A 23,726-nucleotide genomic window follows, 5' to 3' on the forward strand; every position below is an offset into this window, starting at 1 on the left:
TAACTATTCCCTTTAATCTTATTAAAAACAAATTTCGGGAGATTGTGAGACTCGCGCTTCTTATTGGCGAGCACCACTCGTTTCGAACGATATCAATAAACCCATCATCTAGCGACCTCAACAAAGCGGCACTTAAATGAGGCCAGAGAGAATAAGAAACACCACGCTGTTATTAGTCGCTAGCTTTGTTTTCGAATGTTTTCTCGAATGCGTCATACCAACTGACTCAGTTTGCATGAGATACCGAAGGGAGAGCAGCCGACAGGATACTTTACAAGCACACTTGTGTTGCGTTTCCATACCTTTATATCAAGCCAGCAGACAAACTACCACAGCCCAGATTCCCCATGACACCTAGACCGTTTGCAGTTGTAACGCTGACCAAGTGGGGTAATTGAACTTAAGACAAAATACCAATTAACGGTACTCGGCTCCATAGCTTCCTCCTAGAGATTACGACGTCTGTGGCCTTTCAGTTTGTCTTGGGACGTCAAAGGAAAACAATAGGATGGGGTCAGCAGGGAAAGAACCTGTCGCAGTGGCTGAAGCCTATATAAGACTTGTCAGATTGCGTGACACGGGTATGCAAGAGCACATGCTCGGGCCAGCTACCTTTAGGCCAAAGACACAGGAATGAAAAGCTCAAATTTATGCACATTTCATTAATAGAGAGTTTTAGAATAGGGGCCCCAATATTTTGGGGCCCCAAAGAGCTTTGCGGGTGTTAGCGTTGGGGCACGCAGGAGTGAAGAGTTTTAGAATAGGATTTTACGTTTGCGGATAGCGTCTTGCGCTGACAGCGCCACTACGGCGTCAAAGAAAAGCTATTAGAAATAATTTTAAAAAATATACCATTTCATGATATGAATAGTAATTTTGACTTGCGTGTATTCGCATTTAATTACAATTTTGAGGTTATTCTTCAAGCAGCAAACAATTAGTTGTGCTTAGTTTTGAGCAACAAAACCAACTTTACGTGCCTTCACCAGCCAAGCTTAGCCGTGTTAGGCCTACGAGCCATAAAATCCACACTCGAATTCGGAATCAGCGGCGTCTAATGAATCAATCTTCATAACACACGTTAGTTGAGAGAAAGCGATAACTGCAGTCACTTCTCCTAGCTTGCGAACTTGACGCGTTACCGCGAATCGAACCCGGTTTGGAGGTAGGTAGAGCCGTCGCTTCGATGGGTGCCGCCATGTTTGTTGACGCAAAGCTTTTGGGAACGCTATTTGAGCTTCCGCTAAATCGGTGGAATAGCGTTCCCAACGCAAACCCCAAAGGCAGTTTGCGTCTCGCGCATGCGCAATGGCTTCGACGCTATTTCTTTGGGGCCCCAAAACGTTTGGGGCCCCTATTCTAAAACTCTCTAATGCTTCACGAAAGCTTCACTTTACGTAAAGTCCACCGAGTGCTTTAGATCTGCATTAGCTCTTTGCGACGATCGCCACGTGTTGGTGATTATGACACCCATACTATAGGACACACCCGCAACGAGGAAAAAGAGCCCCCATGTTGATTATCATGATCATTTTCTTACTATCACACGTACATACCCACAACGGAGTTCGGCCAAGAGTTTACATTGGCCGGTGCCACTCACATCGGGCAGTCAGATTAGTTACTGCGTCGGGCCAAAATCTGCTTTCCTACAGTGATCTAACCTCGTCATCTTTTCATTAGGTGTCACAGCGTTTACTCGTACAGGTTCTACCAACCGACGTTTCGCGATGTCTACAGCTTCGTATTCTCAGTGCATAACTACTTCTCGGCGCTGCAGTGTAGGTGTCACTGCTTCCTCGGCCGTCATTACCGAATGTTACAGGAGGGCACACTGCGTCTCGACTTGTACAACCGTGTTCCCCCGCATTCACACCTTGAACACGCCGTACGTGTTGTCCACAAAGGCCGACGCCACTGCGTACGCGTCACGTCTTTTCACTGCCGCGACCGCGAAGCCTCCATCCAAGTCGACTCCCCCCACCCACCCAAGGCTCAAAACAGGCAGTGAAACGTTAAGCCGCTCATGCGCATTGAGCGTAGCGGAGAAAACGCACATACACTCTTAAGCAAAATTACACTCTTTGGGTCGTATCTTGCCACACAACAACACTCGTCATCTATCTTGTCCGTACTTCCTTTCTTTAACGCTGGAGCCCGATACTTCCAAGTCACGAACGGCATGCGCGTTATCAGCACGACAGAACATTTTCGACAGGAAAGTAGCGAGGGTAGCATTTTTAGGAAAGGAAACGCAAGCAATACAGATGACGATTATCGTTGTGTGGCAACATACGACCCAAAGGGTGTACATTTGTTTAAGAGTGTACCATGACGCCGTACCATACATACTACACTCGTGCATCCGGCATTTCAACCCCATCCCCCCAACTTCGGAATTTCCGCTTCCAGAAAGAACGGCTCTCGTGTATCAGGCAAGGCAAAACTTGTACACGCGCGCCTAAGATGTCCGGCAAAAACAAAACCTCGCTCCGGCAGCGACCGTGGTCCCATTTCCACGGGTGTCCGTAACAAAAGCGGCCGAAGGAGAAAGGGCCCCATCGCGATATCGTTTTTATCGCCGGGGAAGGCCCGAGGAACGCGAACGAAAAAGAGCATCGAGGCGTCGCGATCGTCGGAAGGCGTTTTCTTGCCGTGGAAAGGGGAAAAAAAAAAAACTGAAGAGGCGTCAACGTCACGGTCACGTAATTCGCGAGAGAAAACCGCGAAATAAAGCACGGTCCACCGCTGGTTGTGTGCGGGGCCTCTAAACAATGCGTCGTGAGGTTGCTCGTGCCAGCGCCACCCTATATATATATATATATATATATATATATATATATATTTATATATATATATATATATATATATATATATATATATATATATATATATAACAGGTTGTTGCGATAGGAAGGAAGGAGGGGGCAGGTCGATGTATAGAGAGAAGCCCTGCAAACGGGTTACGGCGATGTCGCGCGTAAATCAAACCTGCCTAATCGCGCCGCGCTGCTGCCGGCTGCCGCTGCCGGGGCGGCGAGACACAACTTTGCTTTGTTTGTTTGTTGTTACTTTTTTTTCTGAGAAAAGGCGCCGGTGCCGTCGCTTCCCTCCGTCAATGGAGGCGAGGAATGCCGAACACTGGGAGGGTTGGAAGCCGTAATGCTATAATGCCCCTTTTTTCCCTCCATAGAGGCGCGAGAATGCTGTGCCCTCGCGCGATACGCAGCGGATGTATTTAAAGTACATTAACCGAATCTATTTCGCAGCCGCCGTCCCGAGCGCACGCGCGCGTCCCTCTGCGTGGCGCGCGCCATTACGCGCGGAATATGGGCTTGTTAGAACACATCTCTTTTTCTTTTTTACAACAACGGCTGTTATGGGTTGTTTAGGCTTTTGATGAGGCCGTTCATTGGCCGTGCCAGAAACGTATTTTCATCTTGTCGTCACGACAACGAAGAATGGGTACTTAAACACTGAAGAAAAAAAAAAAAGAAAAGCGTTGCGTGTAGATTTAAGAAAAATACGCCCCACTGAGCTCGTCGTCGTCATCGGGCCACCTAGCAGTTTCAGGGATATATATATATATATGTGTGTATATATATATATATATATATATATATATATATATATATATATATATATATATATATATATATATATATATATATATATATTAGTCTGACCAGCTGTGGATATTTCGCTGTTAGACCGTATCACAACGAAATTCAGCTGGCGTCAAGCTAACCATTGGTCGTAAATACAGAGCCATACACTTAGAGTAACGCTTTGCGATCGCTTGACTGTGTAGCTGACTGTAGCCGGCGCGTGGGCACATTGTAGATGCATAAATGAAGATAGCCTTATTAGTTCATTCTCGAGTGCCCGACGCAAGCTGCGCGATTCCCCGTGGTTCGAGCCCCAAAAACCTGTAGACATCTGGGCTGGCGTTCTGACGGGATATATCTTTCTTTGATTTATTGTGGCGACTCTGTTTCTTCTTTTTAAGACTTTTGTTAACATTGCGATTATGATTTGCTCACTGTGCGGCCTCCCTCCTACATTTGTTGCCTCAAAATATGGGAAACAAGTTCGTTTTCTTGAATTGTACAGTCGAGGATTGGTCTCGTCCCTCCTCCGACCATGTATCCAAACAGGCGGTCTTACCTCCCGAGCTGTACACGCTTCGCTGCAATGAGAGAGAGTTTGATTTTCCGTCGGATGGGGTCGTTATACAGACTCTGGTGCGTCTTCGTCATGTGCACCCATACATTCATCCTATTGCATCGCCGACCAAGCAGCAGTATATTTAACAAACAAACAAACAAACAAACAAACAAACAAACAAACAAACAAACAAACAAACAAACAAACAATAATAAATAAATTCATTCATTCATTCATCTATTTGAACATAAAGGGAGCTTGACATCGCTGATTATTCGATACGATGTTTCTGCAGGAAATGAGGTTAGAGGCGATAATATGCCGCCTGACTGGACGTCATTACCGTGCATTACAAACTGCATCAAAGAAACGTCAATCCTGTTGAGCAGTATATATGCAGAAAACTCGCACTCTTTATTCTGCGTCCTCATAACTTCATTATAACACACGATACATTATCACATATTTTTCATAGGCGGATATCAGCTGTTAGGGCATTTGCCAAAGGAACCATATCCGAGCTGGCCCTAGGGATACTAGGAAGCAAGGAGATCAAGCCATACACATTGGTCTGGTTTCGAGCCCACATGGGACAGATCGAGGGTGCCCCGCCCAACCTCAATGAGTCGGCACACGGAGCTGCGCGAGGGATCATCAACCGCGTAGCTACCGGGCAGCGTGACGCTGGGGGTACTGACAAGCGGGACTCTCCTTCCTCGTACAAGGAAATTACTAAGCACTTTTACTCGGCTCGGAGGATCCACCCCCTCCCACATTGCAAACTCAATAGACCTCAGGCTTTGACACTAAGGCTTCTACAGACGGGAGCAAACCCAAACCCTCTACTTCTTTACAAGATGTGCCCCGAAATTCAGACAACAAATGCATGTGCACTATGCAATGACTTAGCGAACTTACCTCACATGCTCTGGCGATGTCCCGCGTTACGCGGCGATGAAAGCAACACTTCTTCACGCTGGGATGCGGTCCTACACAGTCCCAAACTCGAAGAACAGTTATGAGCTCTCCAACGGGCCCGCGACGCGGCGGAGAGGCTCGGCTTCTTTGTCCCGACGTGGGAGCGGCCCGCTGCGCGCTAGTGCGCGCCTTAAAGGACCCTAATAAAGTTTTCCATCCATCCATCCATCCATCCATCCATCCATCCATCCATCCATCCATCCATCCATCCATCCATCCATCCATCCATCCATCCGTCCGTCCGTCCGTCCGTCCGTCCGTCCGTCCGTCCGTCCGTCCGTCCGTCCGTCCGTCCGTCCGTCCATCCATCTGCGAATTCTGCAAGGAGTCATACGAAGGAAATATTCGTCCCCTTAAGCGTGCTTGAGGGAGGAGAAGGACAGGTGAAGTGCACTGACCCCTTGTCCCCACTGTGAGTTGCCCCCAATATGGCTACCACAACAATTACGTGTGGATTTAAAGGGACATTAAAGAGAAAAATGATTTCTTCTGCATCAGTAAATTACCTCTCTAGGACGCCAACAACACCACTCTTACTATGGTAACACGCTTGGTAAGCCAGAAAAAGCGCATGAACGAAAGACGGGTGGCGACGCCTTCTTGAAGTTCCCGCACCTGGTCTTTGTGACGTCATGGATTCTGATGGCATCTTCTACGGCCTACCTAATTATATAGCGGTGCAGATTGACTACATTGTGTTCTAAAGGATTCAAATATTAAACATGGCCAATTTTGGGAACCTTTACTCAGCCAACGCAGCCCAAATTCGAAAATATACTTTGGAATCCCTGACGTCACAATGACATACTGATGTCGGGGTTTCCGCGCGAAATTCAAATACTGATACTCTGACCTCCATTTCCTCATCTAATAATCTAACTATTATTTTGAAATGACTGCCTGCAGTGTTCTCAAACAATGCTTTATTAGCCTAAACTGATTTGTTGTTTCGCTTTAGTGTCCTTTTAACAAGCAAATTTCAGCGATTTAGTCGTATTTTACGATGAAGGTGTTTGCAGAATTAAGGCACAGCCACGGCAGTCCCATTGCACTGTACGGAAACCCAGTTGGCCACGCATTAAATAAATATTTCCTCCGGGCAACACAAAAGCTGAAGCAATTTGTCGCATTACCACGCCGGCAATGCAATAACGCAGCAGTGATAAAGTTCTGTACTAAAGCTGTATATTCCGGTATTACCAAAAGATGCCCATCGAGTACGGCAGTGCAGCACTTCCGGAAATCCTGCTGCCTAGTGTGACCGCGGAATGCTCGTATGAGACGCTCTGCCCCGGCCACAGCGGTCTCACGAAAGGACGCATGCTTCTATAGACGACCGTCACGGGGTGCAGCTGTCACTGAAGCTTCGTCCCCATGCCTGCCCGTCAGGTTCGTTTAGAGCACGTGACCTTGCGTGCCGCAGGGTCAACCACGGTGTAAATAAAGCAAACAGAAACATGAACTACACATCTACCCCTGCGTCGTCTACGATAATTGTAAATTGATACAAAGTGCAACAAAAGTACAGCCTGCCTGTCACTGAAGTCTCGTAGATGCTTAGTCCAGTGCTCAGTGCTTACATTCAGTGCACGTTTCTGGCATTTATTTTTACTCTGCATGTCGCTCAGTGGCTTAAGTGGCTACGGCGTTCGACACGGCTGAACATGAGGTCGTGGGACTAAATCCCGCAATCGCATTTGGATGTGGGCGAATGGCTAAAGTGTCCGTGTACTAAGATTTATCTGCGGCACATTTAAGGAACCTCGGGTGGCCAAGAGAACTCAAAGTACTCCGGAAGTGTCCACAATATACTGCGTCCTCCACAGCTCACAGTGTTGATGCGGGAAGTTAAGCACCAAGAATCATTCTCACTCATATCATCATGCTCAAATGTGCTTCTTTTCCTCCTCTATATAAGCTATGGATGGATGGATGGATGGATGGATGGATGGATGGATGGATGGATGGATGGATGGACGGATGGACGGACGGACGGACGGACGGACGGACGGACGGACGGACGGACGGACGGACGGACGGACGGACGGAAGGAAGGAAGGAAGGAAGGAAATGAAGGGGGCAGGAGCGTTGCCGTGGAACAATTACCACCTGTCAAAAGGCACATACAGTTCTCAGATGGCGAGCTGACCAATCTGAAAAATATGAACGAGGACTTATGGGACCATAATTTTTATTTCATTTTTCAGTTCCTTTTCCATACGGAACACAGAACTGGCCCGAGACAAAAAGTCTCTCCGGCAGTTATTTGCATGACCTGGTTCTTCACGCTAAAATTTAATTCCTCTAATGAGTTATATCACGTGGCGATTCCTGCGAAATAGAAACTATACAAGAAGCGCAGAAAACCACCTTCTTGAGTATTTCCAGGTATACGTTGAAAGTAGTGAGTTTTGTTTGTTTTCCTTTTTAATGGTTTCCTTTAATTCGATCCATTCCACTCCTACCTGACGAGCTTTGCCATAGCGAAGCAAAGGACCGAATATGTACTTTAGGGTATTGCATCGGCAGAAAGCGCTCGACCTACGGTTGTCGTAATATGCGTCGACTAAACACACTGCGTTTCAATATATCTTTCTCTTAAAACACTATAATGTGGTGCGTTCAGTCTGAGGCAAGTCTTCATTTACTTCAATGCCATGCCCAGCGTCATGTCCGGGTACTGACCGACCTCACGCATGCATGCCTTCGATCTCGGGGTCCCACTCGGCACCTGTACACGTAACACCATGCACCGTAGCAAAGGGGAGACGCATGTCGGCCCTCAGCACAAACACGTGTTTCATGCGCATCCTTCAGCGATAGCGTAACAGTCCTGTCAGCGCGTTAAGAACACCGGTTATGGTTACGCATCCCGCGCACGTCAACAGAGGAAGGTGTGGGACGGGCTGTCAGCATTATAACCGCGTCGACGCTCACTCACGGATAACGGATAAGGGAAGCCGAGAGGTGCGGGTCACGTTCACGCAGCGCTCCTGAGCGAGCTATGCGCGCGCAGGACTCGCGCTCCGGGGGGCCTCGGAATCAGGCACGCGCTGCGGAAACAATGGGCTCCTTTGTTCTCGACGGGATGATAAATCGCGGTATAAACTCCGCGTGCCCAATTGTCAAAGCTGATGAGAGCAAGAAAGCGCGCCTTTTATTTATGTGTTTTTCATTACTTTCTTCCACTGCTATAGCACAGCTGGTCGTCCCGATTTGATCACCGTGCGACGACTTGGCGTTTCGCAAGAAGCTTTCGTACACATTTAATTACGTTCTTTGTTCCACCAGTGCATACGCACGTACACATACATACATACATACATACATACATACATACATACATACATACATACATACATACATACATACATACATACATACATACATACATACATACATACATACATACATACATACATGAAGCGCTTCTGGGTCCGCGTGTGTATAATGCCCGTTTCCTGACGTTTGTCGCTGCTGTGCTGTTTTATATATAGACTCTGCCTCTTGAGCGATATTTGTGGCTTTTTGCACATCGCGTGATGCGGCATCCTTCCTTCGCAATACTAAATAAAGGCATACATCGGCCAGCACGCGAACCTGAAGGAGCGGTAAACCGCAGCGAAAGTTGAGGTGCAGACGCTTGCTTAATTAGCCTGCTATACGCACGCTATAGCAGCGGACCCATACACTTAGAGCAGACCAGGCCCAGAGCCCGATATCTAGTATACCGTGTAGATGCCCATCGTCCGCATTCTTACAGCACGTCGCGGCAGGGCGCCTTCACGTTGACTTTGCTGCCTGACGAAGTGGATGACCAGGTGCGCGAGTGCAGGCGAGAGAAGAGGCAGAGAGGTCCGCCTGCGATCGACCCTGATGTTCTGCGTTGAGGAAGCGGTAGCGGGGAAAAGAATATTAGAGTCGGAAGTGGTTCACGCTGGAACGTATACCTATAGAGTATAGCCGTTATATTTTGGTGCGGCTGCTGGTCACGGTACATGATTATAGCGCCGTGTAGGTGTTTAAGACAATGAGGATCACAGCCGTCCGCGCACCGCTTTAAAACGTCGGAGCTTAAAAGGGCGTCACTGGAGAGCAACCAGAAGGATCGCTGACTTTTCCGCATTATAGTAACCGAACTGGAGGCACTTTCGACAGGCTTAACGGGAGTGCCTGACCATAGCTATAGGGCTTCAAGAAAACATCAAGCCGTGGCTTGCACTGCGTGAGAAATGGGGCACTGCCCTGTTGCTGCCTGGAGCTAAAACTATAGTACATATCCTATATAGCGCCATCCCAGCTTCGCCGTGGAGACGCCATGCTTTTGCATCGACTGTGGTTGGGCGTTGCGTTTACCAAAGTCTATGCGTTCCGCATAGGCATGACCGACAGCGCAACCTGTGACTACTGCGACCACGAAGAATCGACTGACCATATTTTGTGCGCCCGCCCGCAGTACAGTCCACAGAGGGAATGCCTTCGCCACGAACTTGACCTGCTGGACAACCAACCGCTATCGGAAAAAAATAATTCTACACCATCGAAAGGACCTAACGTCACAGAAGAAGGCTGTGCAAGCGTCACGCTTTTTGCGATCTACCGGCCTTTTGTGAACGTCTTTAACTGGAACGCGTTTTGTGCGTGTGTGTGTCTCCGTGTGTGCGGTTTTTTTTTTTAGCGTTTTCCTCTCTGTCATCTTTCTAACCCCTATCTCCAATCCCCAGTGTAGGGTAGCAAACTGGACACTGATATCTGGTGAACCTCCCTGCCTTTCCTTTTTATCTCTCTCTCTCTCTGTCGAGGGACCAAAATGACACTCACTAGCAGCGGCCAGTTTTTCATATACCTGCCAGGGAAGCGGTCACTGCTTGACGCGTGCACGCTTATACGATTCTAACTGGCTAAGTGATTATCCGCACACAAGGAAGGACAGTTTAGTATAATGGCAATGAAAGCTGACAGTCGCTGAAGTCAGGTCTTCCAACTTAGAAAAAAAACCCTTAATTTCTCGTTCGAAATGCATAAGATTGGATAAGTACACATATATGCAGAGGTAGTTCGTAAGAAGCGTTTTTCGTTGACCATGCGCCTTCGCTATCACGGCGATGGGCCGTCTACCGCTTTAATGAAAGCATTCTTAACCTGAGTGATTCTGCCGCTGTCTTCTGCTTCATTTTTGCATTGTAGCAGCGCCAAGCCCAAAACAGACCTAAATTACGTTCGTTGCTTATTATGTCGAAACGCCATTGCGCACAGACTAAAGTATGGACGCCTGGCCTCGGTGGGCATTAGCTCAAATTCTGCAAAGGCTTCTCTTAGTTCCAGCAGCTATAGAATGATGCCGTGCAACCGCACGACGATGCACGTGGTCTACCGTTTGGCCACACATCTCGCTTAATTCTTTTCCTTCCTTTTCTGCCATTATCCTTAATTCCTCCTGGCCGCTTATTTGTGGCCCAGGGTGCGCATTACGCATGCTCATCGCACACGCACAGTTAAAGGACTGGCATGGCAGGAGGAGTCGACCGAGTGTGGGTCAACACTTGAGCCCGGCGTACATAGCGCGCGCTGCTGGAGTCTATGGCGGTGCTACAGGGACGGACACCTGCCGGTGCTCGTTGGCGTCCAAATCGGCGTCGTGTATACGCGTTGCGCGAACACAGCAGAGACCTCCCTGGGCACACACAAGTTTACGTGCGGCCGCAGTGGCAGCGACTCCGAGCGTATTTACCTCTCGCAATCAGATTCGCGTCGGTCGAGATAATGGCCCGTAATTATTACATGTGGAATGGAACCCAGTGGGCGCCCGTTCTGGCGGCCGGACCTGTTTCGCTGTCGTGCCGAGTCCGGCCGGCGGGTTCCCTCTTCCGCTTCGACTGTGTCGCCTGGAAACGGACACCGCCGCCGAACTGCGTGCGTTCTCGCATCTTCGCGCTCATTTCTCGGCTCCGCACTGCAGGGCACAGTGCAGCGCAGGGGAGGAGGGACCTCGTCGTGTGCACACACACGTCGCCGTGGCGGCAAAACACACAACGTCCCGCGTGCGCGCTGGAGCGCGCGCTCGCCATCGAGCGACGGTAATCGGCGCTAATGCGGAGGAGGCCCCATCAGCGCCGCGCAAGACGGTAGCGGCGCGCGCTGCCCGTGTGTATCGCTCACGCGCCCATGCACGCTGCCGCGTTGTGCGAGCGAACGCGTCTCTAGCACCGCGGGGTGCATGACCAGTGGAGTTAATTACCACGACGGCGGCAGGAGCGGTCGGGGGAGGAGGCGCTCCTGCCGAAGACGCGTATAATCGAGGAGGCGCAATAAGCGGGCACACCGTCGGTGACGTGGCAGGGTTGTCACGGGAGCGCGGCGCGAGCTAATCCGCGCGCCGCGGCGGCGACGGGACCGGAGGCGGGGGACCGGTCCGGGGCCCCAGCTAATCCCGAGTGGCGGCGGCGGCCCACGGGTTGTTGACCAGCGGCGGCCGACGCAACAATGGTCGCTATCTGGCCCCAAGGCAGCAGCAGCAGCAGCAGGCTTGCCCCCTAGGGCTGCCGGTGGCAAATGCAATGCATGAGCATGACATCGGTGCGCGGCCAGAGCATGTCCCCGGTGTTCCCGATCGCTATCGGGCCCCACCGGCGCTGATAGGGTCCGAGGGAGCCCTTCATTGGCCCTGCCCGAGAAACGTCGTAAAGATCAAGAAGCGCGCCGCCGGCCGGCATTCTCACTTCGGCCCCTCCTCGCGGAACGAGTTTGAGGCCTTCCTCCTCATCTTGACCCCCTCCCCCCTTGCTTCCTTCCTGCTTGCCTCTGATGCGGGCTCGCTCGTCGGCGACGTGAGCGAACCTAGAGGTTGTTGCGGGATTTGGATGGGCCATCTCCAGCCGGGGCCGCGCGCTCTCGGTCCCCCCGGCGGGGCGATATAGTGCGCCGGCGCGCTTTTTCGACTCTCTTTCCGTGACACCTCGTCGAACGCTGTCAGAAGGAGGGGGCAAGGCGCCCAGTTACTGCGCTGACAGTAGCCTCCGCACGGTGCTGTCTCCCCGACTGTTTCACGCAATGAACCAGTTTCGAGGAAGCGTTCTTCGTGGGGACGACCGCCTCCTCTCCTCCTTCAACCTCTCTCAAGCTCCGGCTTTAAGCTGACCATCCCCTTGCTCGCAACAGCCCCTCTTTGTTCGTCCAACAGCGATGACTCTGTCTAGCATCTCGATGCCTCGGGACAGCCCCTTGTCCAGTCTGTACCAGTCTCCTCCGTGTCCGTCTTTAACTTTTCCTGTTCTTTCGTGGCGCCACGTTTACAGCCTCACTGGACGCGCATTCTTACAACCTCTCCATCGGATCTATATAATCTCGCCTCACTAAAACAGTGCAGCGCCGAAGAAGCGCGTGACGCGCGAGCTGCTGAGGAGCCCAACTCTGAAAAAGAATAAAAACGAAAGGTTATTTACACACGAATAACAGTTCGTCACTGTCCGGCACCTTCGTTATCATATCGCCAACTGTCGTGATTAACCAACGCGCGGGCACTGCGGCCCAGTCACGAATCGTGCTTAATTACGTGCGAACATGTTTACGAGTTCGGCCCCTGATTATCTCTTGACGCCATTTCTGCGCTTTCCTCCACGCTGCACCTATTTACCTGGGTCGGACTGCGCGGTGGCGCCTGTCTCGACGCAGCAGCACGACTTCACCGTGCACGCATCACGCCGAAAGACAGCCGCCGACCAGTTGGCCCAATAAGAAGCCCCGTTTTCGAGTCGGCTTCGCTCGGACGTTCGCCCTTCTTTTTTGCCTAAGAGGCGGACGGCCCCGTGAAGAAGTGACAGCAGACGCGACGCGACATTCCTTTGTGTCGAGGCGACGGCATTGACGCTGATTGCCGTACCGCTATTGGCTGTGTTATAGGCGAGTGCGTGATGGCATCGTGGCGCGGACCACGTAAGAGCATGACGCGCAATAGTGGATCACACGGCGCACCGTGGATGTCGAAATACAAATCCTAAATTGTAGTCGCGCCTGGTTTGTTCATTTCGCCGGCCATCATAAATGGACGCTAAAAAAACAACTATTGGCGAATTCGGCAAATCGAACCAGGGCGTCCTGGGGCGACGATGATTGGATGAAACAGCGCATTGAGGCGCCCCAGTGCGAGTTAGCGAATTCGCCATATAATTATGTGTATGCCCCTCTTTACGTTAATCTTCATCTGAGGAAGCCACCAAAATGATCGTTTTCAAACAGCGGTGGCAGTATCCTCTCAAAATTCCGTTTACATTCATTTCACGGTTAGGGGCTGATTATAGTATAGCGACAAAACGTTGCGACGTATAGCCTCAGCGCCGCTATGGCAGTGTGACGTCACGGATTTCGAAGTGCATTTTCTACGGACGTGTGAATAGTGAATTCTGAGACCGAATCAAGTTCGAATCGAATAGTGCCAGAAGCGAATCGAATCGGATGTCGAATACTTCGAATAATTTTCGTATAATGAATAGCCGTTATCACAATTATTATGAAAACGTGTTCGCATCCCAGTATTGTTAAAATTTGCAAGTTTTTGTCATTACATAGTACGTTATGAAGAACTGTTTATTAAAAGCACATATGAAACATTAAGAGCAAACAAGTAGTTTCTTCGCATGCACAGGGCTCTTCCGAGAGTGCGACTGATTGCTGTGCAGCCTGTAAAGTAGGGCTACCGAAGTGACGTAGCCTGCTCCTACGAAAGTTCTCATGTTTTAAGTCTATACCGTGCTCGCGAAAGTGAACATTTACCGTACTTTTGTGCCAATCTTACCTTTATTTGGGCACAGTTAACGTTCAGAAATATCCGAATGTATATTCGAAAAATATTCGCATTTACGAATACTCACTATTCGATTCGATTGAATAGTGGTTCAGTACACGATCGAATACTGAATCCAATAGCCAGTAGGTATTCGATTCGAAGACCGAATCGAACCGACCCGCTATTGTTCAGTATTCGTTATTGTTCGCTACTGTGCGATTCGTTATTCGGCCGTTTCGAATATTCGGGCGTCCCTAGCATTTTCGCACTGTGACCTTTTTGGCGCAGGAAAAACAGTTCTCGAAACTTGCTAGGCTGAATGTTTAGCTCATTTACAGGCACTTGAGCATGCGACTGGAGTGCCCTGTTTTTTTTTCCTTGTACAACGCACGTCGCCACTGAGGCGCTAACGCCTTCTCGGCCTGCGGTGTGTACGACCCTCTATGAATGCATACATCCGAGTGGCCGTACGCCTTGACGTAGCCAGGCTTATCTGTAATTACGAGGGAATTCTATTCGATGGCGCGTGACTTCATCTGCACCCAAACAGTCGTGTACCTCAAGCGCGTTGCACAACATCTTATATAGAGTGCCCTCACCAGAATACACCAAAACACCGACTAAAATCAGTAACGGTACCATTAGATCGCAGGCCTTTCAGTTTGAAGAGGTCACGTGAGCCGTGGCTACAAGCGCCCATGTAGAAGTACGTTCTAGCATCTTTTAGAAGACAGGACCATTATTTGGGCACTATCAGCGCATGGAGACACATTATAGGATCCTCTTCTACAAAATTCATGGTAAAGAATTGCTTTGCTCATAAGAGTGGTTTTCATGTGTGTGATCGCGCATTGTGTGTTTTGCGGCATATTACAGTAATGTTTTATTTTACACTGTTGTTTTGAAAGTTACTTCCAATGTTGTATTGTTCTCGCCGTTATGTTGCAATGCCGTTGCTTGCGCGTTCGCTGCAACCAGCTCGTGGCGCCACGCGAGTGATGGTCGGTTGAATGTTCAGTCCCCGCTCAGTGCGCGTTGTTATGGTTTTTCGAACTAAGGAAGTGACTTCTACTACATCTTCGATTCGATGTGCTACATTTGTCGTGTTTTCGGCAGTACCGGTTTTGGAAATGCGCGACCGTTCGTATCAAAATGCCCCGCAAGTTGGCCTCTGTATCGATTGAGCACTTGTGATGAGCGCAACATGTAGCAGCATCAGGGCCCGTACACACAAAAGCGTTCTTGTGATAGGAGCGTTCGTGTGAGCAAATGGCAGCCGATTCTAAGTTTGGACATTGTTTTTAGGAGATGCGGTCGGTCAATGGCAGACGGCTCTTACGAACGAAATGTTTTGTGAATTCAGTTCCAAGTTCGCGGCGAGCTGCCGACAAACTTCGCTTACCTTTTTTCAGTCAGATCTTATGAAAACTGAGGCATAAAATAAAATGAAGCGCTTTGAAGCGTTTTATACTTATTAACGATTCTGCCGTCGGGAAGCGATGAAGAACATCATTTCAGGGGAGCAGAACATAATCTCACGGGGCCGTGGTCCCACACTGTCTCGGAGCTGTTCTGCGGCCCTATTTTTGCCTACTGGACATCCCGCTAACAGCAGGGAAGCGCGCATGTCGTGATTGAGCCTCTTCTCACGCGCCTTACTTATAGTTCACATCGCTTCTGAGAGGGACACCGCTGATTGGTTCGTGTAATTTCTACGACTCGCGCAAGGTTGAATGGGCTTTGGCGATAAACATTGAACTGTAACAAGCGAAGAAGGCTAGTCGGTTGATCCATATCACGAGAAATTCATATTCCCTCAGGTATGCGTTTAAGTCGTCTACTCCTTCCAGTCGGCGAGCAAAGGTATACCCGCGTGAAGATTGATGAAAGCAAAAAACAAAACAGAAATGACGTCAGGGTCGCTCGGTCGATTGGTCGGTCGGTCGGTACAGGCAGCTTCTATACGTTTGGCGGAACCCCTGAAACGGATTGCGTACGGCGCATCTGCATGACTCGCCAGTTGTTGATGAGCCCCATTCTGGATTCAAGTCCACGCGTGCGCTCGCCTCCCTCCCTCCCCGCGGTGCATACCTCCGGCAGCGTCCACGGCGCCAGCTCGGTTCGGCCGAGAGGTCGCACGGCGCTCCGTCGTCTCTCGCTCGCTGGTGGCGGGGAAAGGATGATCCATAACAGGGAGCCATGCCAGAGAGATCCATTGTCCCAGCAGAGTGTACCTTCGGTGCCCCAGCTCTCCCCGTCCCTCCGTGCTTCTGCGCAGGAGGAGCCGTACCTGCGTGTCGCTCAGAACCGTGCAGTATAGTGGAAGCGAGAGCTGGCGTCGGCTAATCGAAGCCCGCGCATGATTTCGCGGTGCGTGGCAGTGCCGTATCCACGATTTTATTTCGGGGCATGTTAGTTTGCGTTATATTAGTTTCGTTTCGTGTTAGGATTTTTTGTTTCTCGTTCCATTTCTATCTTACGCCGTAATTATCTGGAAAAGCATCCTAGGTTATATAGGCTGACATCTCCAACTCTCATTGGAGTCTCTCCCTTTATCGGCCTCTTATTGAACTCGAACCCTAAGGTACTGAACATGTGATAGCGACGTCTATGTCCGTGAGCATGTGTTCCCAATATACAGCGCAATGATGCGGAATATCACCTGCTAGCTCAATTTCAAGCACTGTTGACACATAGGCTTGTACAATCCACCAGAGCTCGTTACGAGCTCGTTATCAGTTATTTCAAGTAGTGTTGCTTGTACAGGTTGGGACGATGTGTAAGGCAGATAAAGGTTTGCAAATAGCGAACGCAAACGGGCTGCGTATGCACTAAACGAGTCTCAGCACGCTAAAGAAGAAGAAAAAAGGGGGAGGGAGAGGGGGTGGAAGGCGATTCAACCTCCAGCAGAAATCGATGAAAGACAAAGTTTCCCTGAGCGAGTTGGGGCTGAGTCAATGCGCACCGCACTTTATCACCTCACGGGAGTAGGGGCAGCGTCGGACTCGATCTTTTTTTACTGCACTATCTTTCCGGGTCGGCCCACATTTTTGAGGTAGGATGATGTGTTAAATAATTTGAAAAAATTGCCGGGACTTAACGTGTCAGGGCTGTGATGCGATTATGAGGCAAGTCGATGTGGGGGCAAAAGCGTCCGTGTCGTAACGCTTTACAGTATCAGGCTTCTGTGCTAGCTAGATGCCCGCTGTTCGAATCCGGCCGTAGGACAATTTTATTAATTTATTGAAATGACCACAATTTCGCCATCAGGGTGAAACAATAAGTGCGATAGCAACATTATGGAATATTACACGAAGCCTTATTATAGTGGCAGTATGAACTGCAGTAAACGTAAGCTGGCTAAGACGCCTGACGTGACGTTGCGCAGACACATATGGACAGAAACAACCCGACCACCGCGAGTACCATCGACTAGCACTACTTGTCTCCCCTTGTGTCGGCCTCGCATTCCAGTACTGCGACATCCTCACGGCGGACACGATGTGCGTCCGCTTCTGCGCTCTTCGAACTGCAGGGTTCTCTCGGCGTTGTCGCTTCGTCTCCGCGTTTCCGCAGCGCCTCGTCTGGGCGCTGCCGGCGTTGAGCTGCATCGTGTGCCGCACGCGTAGCTGCACGTTCTTTCTGCGCCTGGATCACGGCCGTGGTCCAGACGCGCATATGCGGACCCTCCTTGCTTCTTCAGTGCGATTAACGTTTCACGGGGCGCTTCTCGGCTAGCCTTCTGACAATTACCGCGTGTTTGCGCGTGTTTGCGCGTGCTTCGCTGCAGGAACCCCGCTCTGACAGGCATTGCTATGCGGCTATCTACGTGTGCGAAAACGATGGCACAAGCTGGCAGGGTCGGCATAGCTGTGTTACAATTCGCTCCAGAAAGCAAAGCTATCCAACCTGAGGCCTTAGAATACAGCTGCTTCTGTGCATAAGTCTGTATGATTGGAACACGAACACGCCTAGACATACTTCTTCACCCGCGTTTAAATTCTGACACAAAGGGAAAAGCGCACAGTTAATGTCAGTAGTGTCCTTCAGAAAACATATTTAAACTAAAGAAACCTGTATTTTTATGTGTACGTTATCGACGAAGGCGACAGATCATGGAGTGTTCGTACATAACTGATTTGCAAGAAAACGCATCAAGCGCCTCAATGCGCTGGTTTCCAAATGAGAAATGCTTAGGGATGCTTAGGTCCCCTACGTTGTCCTTGGTGTCAGTGCTTGTTGGCTTCTTACGATATATATATATATATATATATATATATATATATATATATATATATATATATATATATATATATATATATATATATATATATATATATATATATATATATATATATATATATATATATGTCACGCCGTTATACACCTTTTACTGGTCGCATAACAAACTGCATTCTGTGATCAATGTGCACACCGTAATTCTCACCCAGCGCTTGGCGTAGCATGTCAGGCCATGGGAGGACGCGGGTGGTGCTGGCTACGGGATCCTTGCAAAGGCCCGTCGACTATCGCCCCGCGTGTGAGCGTCTCCTTTTGAAATGCGGGGATATAAACGTGCCACAGAGTTAAGTGCAGCGCGAGCCGGTCTAGCGCTAATAATTGCCCTCAGATCAAAGCGATTATAAACAAAATATTTAGAATGCTACCACTTCACTGCGTTCACCCCGTACCCAATGAGTTTACAAGTTTTTCTTTCTGAATTGGAATGGGCAACCCGTCTATGCGTGACTCTTGCGGAAGCAAAGATGCTATTGACCACGTCTCATGCACTTACTTGTCCCGAGCGTGAACCTCTTGGAGAGCATTAAACCCGATAGACTCGAGACCATTTTCGGTAACGAAGACCCTTTGACTGCAGCCGTGCGCGTCGCTACTATCTGCGCGACCGTTTATTGAGTTGCTGGGTATCTTCGCGTACTTGTGCGCGCTATTCATGAGTGCTCTTTCATTCCTTTTCTTTATCTTTTAGTTCCTTTATCTCCTTACCCCAGTGCAGGATAGCAGACCGGGCGTGCGTTTGGTTAACCTCCCTGCCTTTCCAATATCACTGCTATACTCTGCTACTACTACCTCTCTATTACTTGCGGAACGTCACCGCTGGCTTATAGATCGGCGTATAATGATCGGACATACCAAGCACGAGCCTCCCCCCTCTCCTTTTATCTGTTAGTATGCGGCCTTCCCAGATCATCCTCCAGCTTTCCTCCTACTCCCCGCCGGGCCCGGTCCAAATGAGTGCCCTCTCCGGAAAAAAAAGGAGAAAAAAAAATCTGGCTACGCCAGAGGTCGCAAATAATACTGCTGCTGCTTAAACGAATAATCGTTATCAGCATTTGTTCAGGCAAATTGTCTACAAACATAGAATCAAGCTATCTACAGACGTTCTGTTGACTACTTGATTGACTGATTGATTGATTGATTGATTGATTTTTGATTGATGATTTTTTGTCGTGCATAAGGCATCCTGTAGCCGGTAGTTGAATGCCTACAGACTCAGTAGGCCTACAGACTCAGTAGACAACAGTGCATGGGCTTCCAACCTCGCAGGGACTTATAGTTCACACATTTTTTTAGGATACCTCGTGAATTTGAAAAGAAACTTTCTATAAAGCTTCTAAGGGGCTGAACTTTTTGCAAAAGGCTAGCTCAAACTCCAACTGAGCTGCACGTATAAGGGTAGGCAAGAGTGGGCACTCTTCCGTGAGCTTACTATAAACACGCGCTCTCCGTCGCGATGCTGGCGTCTTTTTTTTTTTATGCATGCAATGTTTTTAGCTCCCGTTGACGGCGGCTTTCAAGTGACCTTTAGCCAGAAGTCAAAGCCGTTATCCGGGCGCTCAAACGACAAGTTGCGAGAACAAAACGAGATCATTCGGCCAACCAGTCAAAACTTTGAAAAATGCGTTCTCTGGCCCCCAACCCTTTGTACAGGACTGCTTTACACACGATAGTTACCGCCCAAGTAAGTTCAAAACAATATTGCTTCCGAGTTCTCCCTAATGATTGCTCACAATATCACTCGAGCTGTAACTTCTAGTACGCTTAAAGGGACATTAAAGGTTACCGAAAGTCAAGTTAAAGTGGTAGAGCAATGTTCTAGAACGTTTAAGGCGTCAATATAATCGCGAACAGAGCTTTAGTAACCGAGAAATTGAGGTAAATGCAGGACATGATTTCAGACCCCCCAGCGACATTCCGGTACTAGCCCGATGACGAAAGCACTCCTCATAATTTGTGTTACTAATACTCAACTACTCGTATTAAAAATATCATTTCATTCGATTATAAGACGGAAGAAAATGCTACTTGTCTACGACTATTCGATTATAAGAAAATTTAACGTTTTGACGTTACCCTTCCGTAGTATGGGTGGTCGAAAGGTTTCGTTTTCGCTCGACTCTGCGCGCTCGAAGCTGCGCCGCGCACGCTTTGGAGTTTCAGGAGTTTCGTTATCGCGTCGTGCTGTGCGGGTTCTGCTGGCTCGCGAAACTTTCATTTGGAACAAGCAGCGAGAATGCCACGTCCATGTGATGTCGTGGGAAGCCCTCGTTGCTCTCCCGCTCCGGAGAGCCGGTGTCGAGGCCGCCGTCGTAGTACGCAACGACGCCGGCAGCGCGAGCCCTCAGCGGCAGGTTGCGCTCGTCAGTGCTCAAATCGCTGAAGTTGAGCCCAGCATCGCGAGCCAATCTGTCGTTGTCAGTGTCCATTGCGACGAGCGTCGAAGTGTGCATCATAAAATGAAGTACCAGCTTATGGTCGCGCGTTTCTCCTTCCGCTAGCCACCATACTCCCGCTTTCGCTCTGCTGTCGGCTCTGTCTTGGCTGTTTCTGGCCGCGCGTTTGCGTTTTGCGCAGAAAAGCCGTAGCGCCGTCTGCGGACGCCGTTCTACTCACCGACGGCGCAACGTTACTATGAGACCATGATGTCAGTACTCCTCGATCGGAGGGCGGGCGATTTGAACTGCGCTAGAGGTACGCGGACGGTTCTGAACGCATTTTCTCTTAAAATAAGTCTCTCCTTGGCACGAAACAAGCGTTTCGAGGTTTCTGGGTTGGTATTTCAACAGTCCACGTTGACTTACTTGTAACCTTTAGTGTCCCTTTAAGCTTTAGTTGTCCTTTCCATAGCGACGTTCAAAAGGCAGATACACTTCCTTGTCATCTTTTGGCGAAACCAGCGATCAGCGAGTTTCGCGTCGCGGGTTTTGCGTCGCCTCGAGAGATGACGCCACGCTGCGTGGAGCCTCCTTCAGGCGCTTCTGCCCGCCGAGGTGGCTTAGCGGTTATGTCGTGCTGCTAAGCATGAGGCCGCGGCATCAGATTCCGGCCGCGGCGGCCGCATTTCGATGGAGGCGAAATGCTAAAACGCCCGTGTCCCGGGCATTGTGGGCATGTGAAAGATGCCCTGGTGGTGAAAATTAATCCGGAGTCCCCCGCTACGGCGTGCCTCATGATCAAATCGTGGTTTTGGCACGTAAAACCCCAGAATTCAGATCATTCTTCTTCTAGCTGGGCGCAGTGCGCTCTGTCTCCCTGACGTTTTTGACTGTCTGTCCTGCGGTCTTCAGCCGGTTTTCTTCTTCTAGCTGGGCAGCGTCCATATAGAACAGTACATAGTGTGGCGTAGTGCGGTGTGGTATGGTGGGGTGTGCCGTTGCGAACATGTACCACACCCATTTTAAGATTGTGGCTATAGTATCATCTCCAACCAATCTGCTTTGCCGGTTGCCATTTCATGCTTACATCTACTCTCGATTGCAGTAGAGACAGCAATTTTCTTTCTTTTTTTTTTGAACGCGTAGGTTGTTGAATCTGCGAACGGAGGAAATAACGGAGGAGGAGGTAGAAGCTCGAGGCGGGAGGGCGGGTTTTGCGGGCCGCACGCAAGCCGAGGGGGGAGGCAGAGGGAGAAAAAAAAAAAGGGAGAAGAAAAAAGAAAACTTGTGACTTCCAATTTGGGAGAACCGAGGGAGAACAAAGTTTATCAGGAGGACAAGAAGTTAATGGATGACTGCGGTTCAGATGACTGATGGTGGGACGCGCCGAGGCAACTCCCCCTCTCTCTTTCTTGCCTCCTCTCTCACTTCGCCGCTCGTATTCCGCTTTAATCTCGCCGGATACCTGTTTATTTCTTTATTTGTGTATTTTTACTTCACCGCTGCGGCCGCTTATCTCGGCTTTGTTTGTTCTTACATCTAGGGTTTATTAGAGACCCGAAATTGACCAAAGAAGGAGGCAATTACGCCCCGCGGCCCTGCAGCGAGCTATAGCGCGCGCGTCCGAGTGCCTTCGCTCCTCTCAAAGGAGCGGCTGTCCGGCCCGGCCGCCGGGGATACCACGGCGAGGAGGAGGGAATATATAGTGGAGAGTGAGAGGTTAAGGTGCAGATGGTTCGCGCTAAGTAGCCTTTCATGCAGCCTGACGCACACGAGGATAAGGCAGGCACATGTTGGAACAACACCGACGAAAGGGCGCACCGACAAAACAGACCTCGAGAAAAAGTCGCGCAAGCACACTGCCCGTCAACGAGAGAGCGATGGGACGGAACAGCACCTCACTATAGGGCACACCAAAAGACGGTATCTGGGTCGTAAGTACGTTACGCAAGAACCCAGAGAGGAAAAGATTGCATCCGCGAAGTTGTGATCGTTATACATGTGCCACACCGACAAAGACACACACGCACTTGCCCGACAGACATACAGAGGATGCGAACTGCGTTAGTTCCGAGGACCAGTAAAAAAATAATAATAAGACAGAAAGATTGGTGTGACGCAGAGTGTATAGGGCATGCAGAGCGTGTGTGATTAAATCGCCGTTCAGAACTCTTTCAGGCAATCCACAATGAGAAATCAGTGTATAATCATAGCGAATATGTGAAAGTCGCGGACAAGGGATTGAAAGCCAGTGACAAGGAAGGGATAGAAAAACGTCCGGAGAGTTCATATATTGCGACATGTTGAAGAGCGAGATAATGTTTAGTGATAAATAAGGACAGAAAAGTCGGCCTGGTGCATTCCTCTGCCCAGCTATATAATAGTCCACACTGGGGAAAAGGGAAGCAAGATTGAGAGGTATTATGGGTGACGACGAGGACAGAAGAAACAGGAGAAGCATACGGCGAGCTGGTCGACTCAAAAGTCCACAGAGTTTGAACCCATGTTTCTTCAGAAATCAAATGAGGTCTGTATAGCTAGCAAAGTGGACTCGCCGTCTGACCCAGAATAATTTTCTCTGAGAACCGCTGGTTGTCGAGACGGGCAAGAGCAGTCGCCGACGCGCATGTATTCAGGGCGAACACACGGTATACGGTCCACTCAGTTCGATTGCACGTGTCACGACCTCTTCGCTGTCCCAAATGTTTGAGACTGGACCACGTGAGTCCTGCGCTCAAGAAACCCTGTGTGCTGCCGGCGATACGGTAGTACTCGCCAGTATGAAGCCTGTGACGCTGACTCCACGAAATGTGGCAACTGCTGCGGAGCCCCAAAAAACGTTGTTGAAGCACTCTTATTACAGTGTATTTCTGGCTTCATCGGATACAGTATGCTATGCCTGTTTCAGCAGGTATAGGTTCTCGCTAGGTCAGGCGAGGTTCTCGACAGGAAGCGACTTTAGCTGGTCGGTGGATCGGTCCCATCATCAGAGCTTCATAAGGAAGTCCCGCGTATAATTGAAAACTAGCAACTTTTTTTATTTGTTTTCGACTCTCTGTGGTAATTTGCTTGCGCATTCAAGCGAAGCGATCGGTGCATACTGCGCAGCGACCACACGAGTA

At 49.6% G+C, this 23,726-nt stretch overlaps 2 protein-coding genes across 5 annotated transcripts in view; one reads left to right on the forward strand and one right to left on the reverse strand.

The window, feature by feature from the left end:
- Window positions 1–23,726, reverse strand: part of LOC135896966 (uncharacterized) — a 123,631-nt gene that overhangs the window by 34,053 nt on the left and 65,852 nt on the right. Inside the window, exon 3 of one of the 4 annotated variants that reach the window (XM_070535168.1) lies at window positions 8,877–9,026. The exons of the other annotated variants lie outside the window; for them this stretch is intronic. Within the exon in view, the coding sequence (XP_070391269.1) occupies window positions 8,877–9,026 (150 nt within the window). The remainder of the gene's footprint in view (window positions 1–8,876; window positions 9,027–23,726) is intronic. 4 annotated transcript variants of the gene reach the window in all.
- ft (cadherin-related tumor suppressor fat) overlaps window positions 1–23,726 on the forward strand; it is a 127,175-nt gene that overhangs the window by 5,096 nt on the left and 98,353 nt on the right. The gene's annotated exons all lie outside the window — the stretch shown is intronic.

Source organism: Dermacentor albipictus, chromosome 3 (genome assembly GCF_038994185.2).
Source record: "Dermacentor albipictus isolate Rhodes 1998 colony chromosome 3, USDA_Dalb.pri_finalv2, whole genome shotgun sequence".
Classification (NCBI taxonomy): domain Eukaryota; kingdom Metazoa; phylum Arthropoda; class Arachnida; order Ixodida; family Ixodidae; genus Dermacentor; species Dermacentor albipictus.